The following is a 2,500-nucleotide window of genomic DNA, read 5'->3' as shown; positions in this document are numbered from 1 at the left end:
CAAGCTCCTTCATGCGGTGTTTGAGTCTTTGGATCTCCTTGTCCCGCTCCTGCAGTTGTCTCTCGTACAGCGCATCCTTCTCCCTTTGCCGCGCCGCCAGCAGGTTGCGACGCTCCGTGGCTGGTGACTCCTTCGTTTTCTTTGAGCGAGACGAGGCGAAGGGAGAGAAAATGTGGGATACTTGAGTTGGGGGTGAGTTGTGATAGAAAATGGGTGTTGTGGTGAAGAGGTGGTATTTTCTGATTTCATTATTTGTTTATCTGTTATTTGTTTGTTTGTTTGTTTATTTATTTATTGACCTAGTATTTACTTATTTTTTTATTTATTTAACGTTTTTATTCTATCTTATTTCGTTTGGATTTATTTATTATTTATTTACTTATTTGTTCATTTGTTTGTTTTATTTTATTTATTTTACTATTATTATTATTATTATTATTATTATTATTATTATTATTATTATTATTATTATTATCATTACTATTATTATTATTACTTGTGATTGGACGGGAGGGAAAGAAAATAGGGAATATTATAGCTGATGTTGAAGTGGAATAGAAAATGGGACATGCTGAAAGGGTTGTTTTTGTTTACATTACTTATTTCGTTTATTTCTTTATTAATATCGTTATTTAAATTTTTATTTATATTTTCTTTACAGTGAAACAAAGATTTTTTTATGAGTTTATTTATTTATTTATTTAATATTTAATTACCGTGTATATTTATATTTGTACTAAATTAAAATAAAGATGGGAAATAAATAAATTAGTCTGTTTATTTTTTTCCTACTGTAAAAAAATGCATAAATAAATAAAAGAAAGAAAACGGTAATGTTATGCTATAACACTAAAAGTTTCGTTTTCTTTATGTAGAGAAAAAAGGGAATAACAGGAAAAAAATGGAAAACATATTAGTTGGTCCTCCCATTCTTTGTCACCATAGCAGAGAAAACGGCAAATGTGCTAGTAAATAAGGTATATTTATCGTTTTCTTTACGCAGATACAAACAGCATAAAAAAAAAAAAAAAAACGAGAATTATTACACGCATTATGGAGACTCATCACATTACTTAAGTCACCCTTCCGTAAATCAGATAAATGGGTAAATGGGAGGTGTCCCTAAATGCTATTAAAGTCGAGGGCACTGAGGATATTAGTCGCTATCTGAGTTACTAAAATAGAATCAATAATAATAATTTTTTTCAAAGTCTCCCTTACTAAAAGATAATAAATTAAACTAAAAATACTATAATTACATCTAGACCTTAATCAAATGAGTATCTAATTCAATACATAGATAAAAACAACTAATTATTGAAACTTATAAGTAAACATTTAATTTAAGGTAAAAAAAAAAGTAAACAAATAACAGAAAATAATAAAAATAAAAGAAAGGAAATAAAATAAAAAAAAGAGATGGTGTAGATAAGAGAGATACAGATAAATATAGATAAGATGGATGAATGGATGGATGGAAGGTTAGATTTGCTCTCTCTCTCTCTCTCTCTCTCTCTCTCTCTCTCTCTCTCTCTCTCTCTCTCTCTCTCTCTCTCTCTCTCTCTCTCTCTCTCTCACCTTCTCCAGACTCTTCACTTTCTCCTCCAGTTTTCGAGTAATGGTTGCCAACTCGGAGTTCTTCTTCTTCAGGAGCTGCACCTCTCTCTCCTTCTTCCTGCTTCTCTCCCTCACGTGTAGCGGCGCCTCCAGCTCGATCTCCATCTTGTTCTTCTGCAGGGGGACAGGTGGTGGTGGTGGTGGTGGTGGTGGTGGTGGTGGTGGAAGATGATGATGATATGAGGAGGAGAAGGAGAAGAATACGGAGAGAAGGAAGATTTCGTGTTTTGAAGGAGGAGGAGGAGGAGGAGGAGGAGGAGGAGGAGGAGGAGGAGGAGGAGGAGGAGGAGGAGGAGGAGGAGAGAAACATTGACGGAAAAGATATGTGAGAGAGAGAGAGAGAGAGAGAGAGAGAGAGAGAGAGAGAGAGAGAGAGAGAGAGAGAGAGAGAGAGAGAGAGAGAGAGAGAGAGAGAGAGAGAGAGAGACCGTAAGAAGAGTTAGAGAAGGACAGCAGACAAAAAAAAGAGAAGAAAATAAAGGAAAAGAGAAGCAAATAAACCAAAACAGCAAAAAAAAATTAATAACGGAAAGAAAACAAAAGAAAGGAAAGAAAAAAAGAGGAAAAAAAAATAATGAGGATAATGAACAAATACAACTAAAGAAATAAAAACAACTAAAAAAAATAACAAAACACAAACAAAAAACAAAACAAAACAAAAACAAAAAATAAGCAAAAAAAATTATAAGTAAAACAAAGAAGAAAAAAAAACACAAAAATCAAAACTACTACTACTACTACTACTACTACGAGGCCTTACCAGGTTGTCGTTCTCTGAGGAAAGACTCTTAAGGTGTATCTGAAGGCGGGACAGCTGCGTGTTTAGAGAGGAATTCCGCCGCACCAGACAGCGCTCCCTTTCCGACAGCTGCGGCCGCGTCTG

At 34.4% G+C, this 2,500-nt stretch overlaps 1 protein-coding gene across 1 annotated transcript in view; it reads right to left on the bottom strand.

Annotated features, from left to right (window-relative positions):
- Positions 1-2,500, bottom strand: part of LOC135113157 (uncharacterized) — a 180,575-nt gene that overhangs the window by 157,013 nt on the left and 21,062 nt on the right. The window contains 3 exon segments of the mRNA XM_064028244.1: positions 1-139; positions 1,579-1,731; positions 2,378-2,497. The exon segment at positions 1-139 is cut by the window's left edge and continues 29 nt beyond it. Of these exon segments, the coding sequence (XP_063884314.1) occupies positions 1-139; positions 1,579-1,731; positions 2,378-2,497 (412 nt within the window).

This window comes from Scylla paramamosain, chromosome 25 (genome assembly GCF_035594125.1).
Source record: "Scylla paramamosain isolate STU-SP2022 chromosome 25, ASM3559412v1, whole genome shotgun sequence".
Taxonomy (NCBI): Eukaryota; Metazoa; Arthropoda; class Malacostraca; order Decapoda; family Portunidae; genus Scylla; species Scylla paramamosain.
This window is presented reverse-complemented; position numbering and strand designations above follow the sequence as displayed.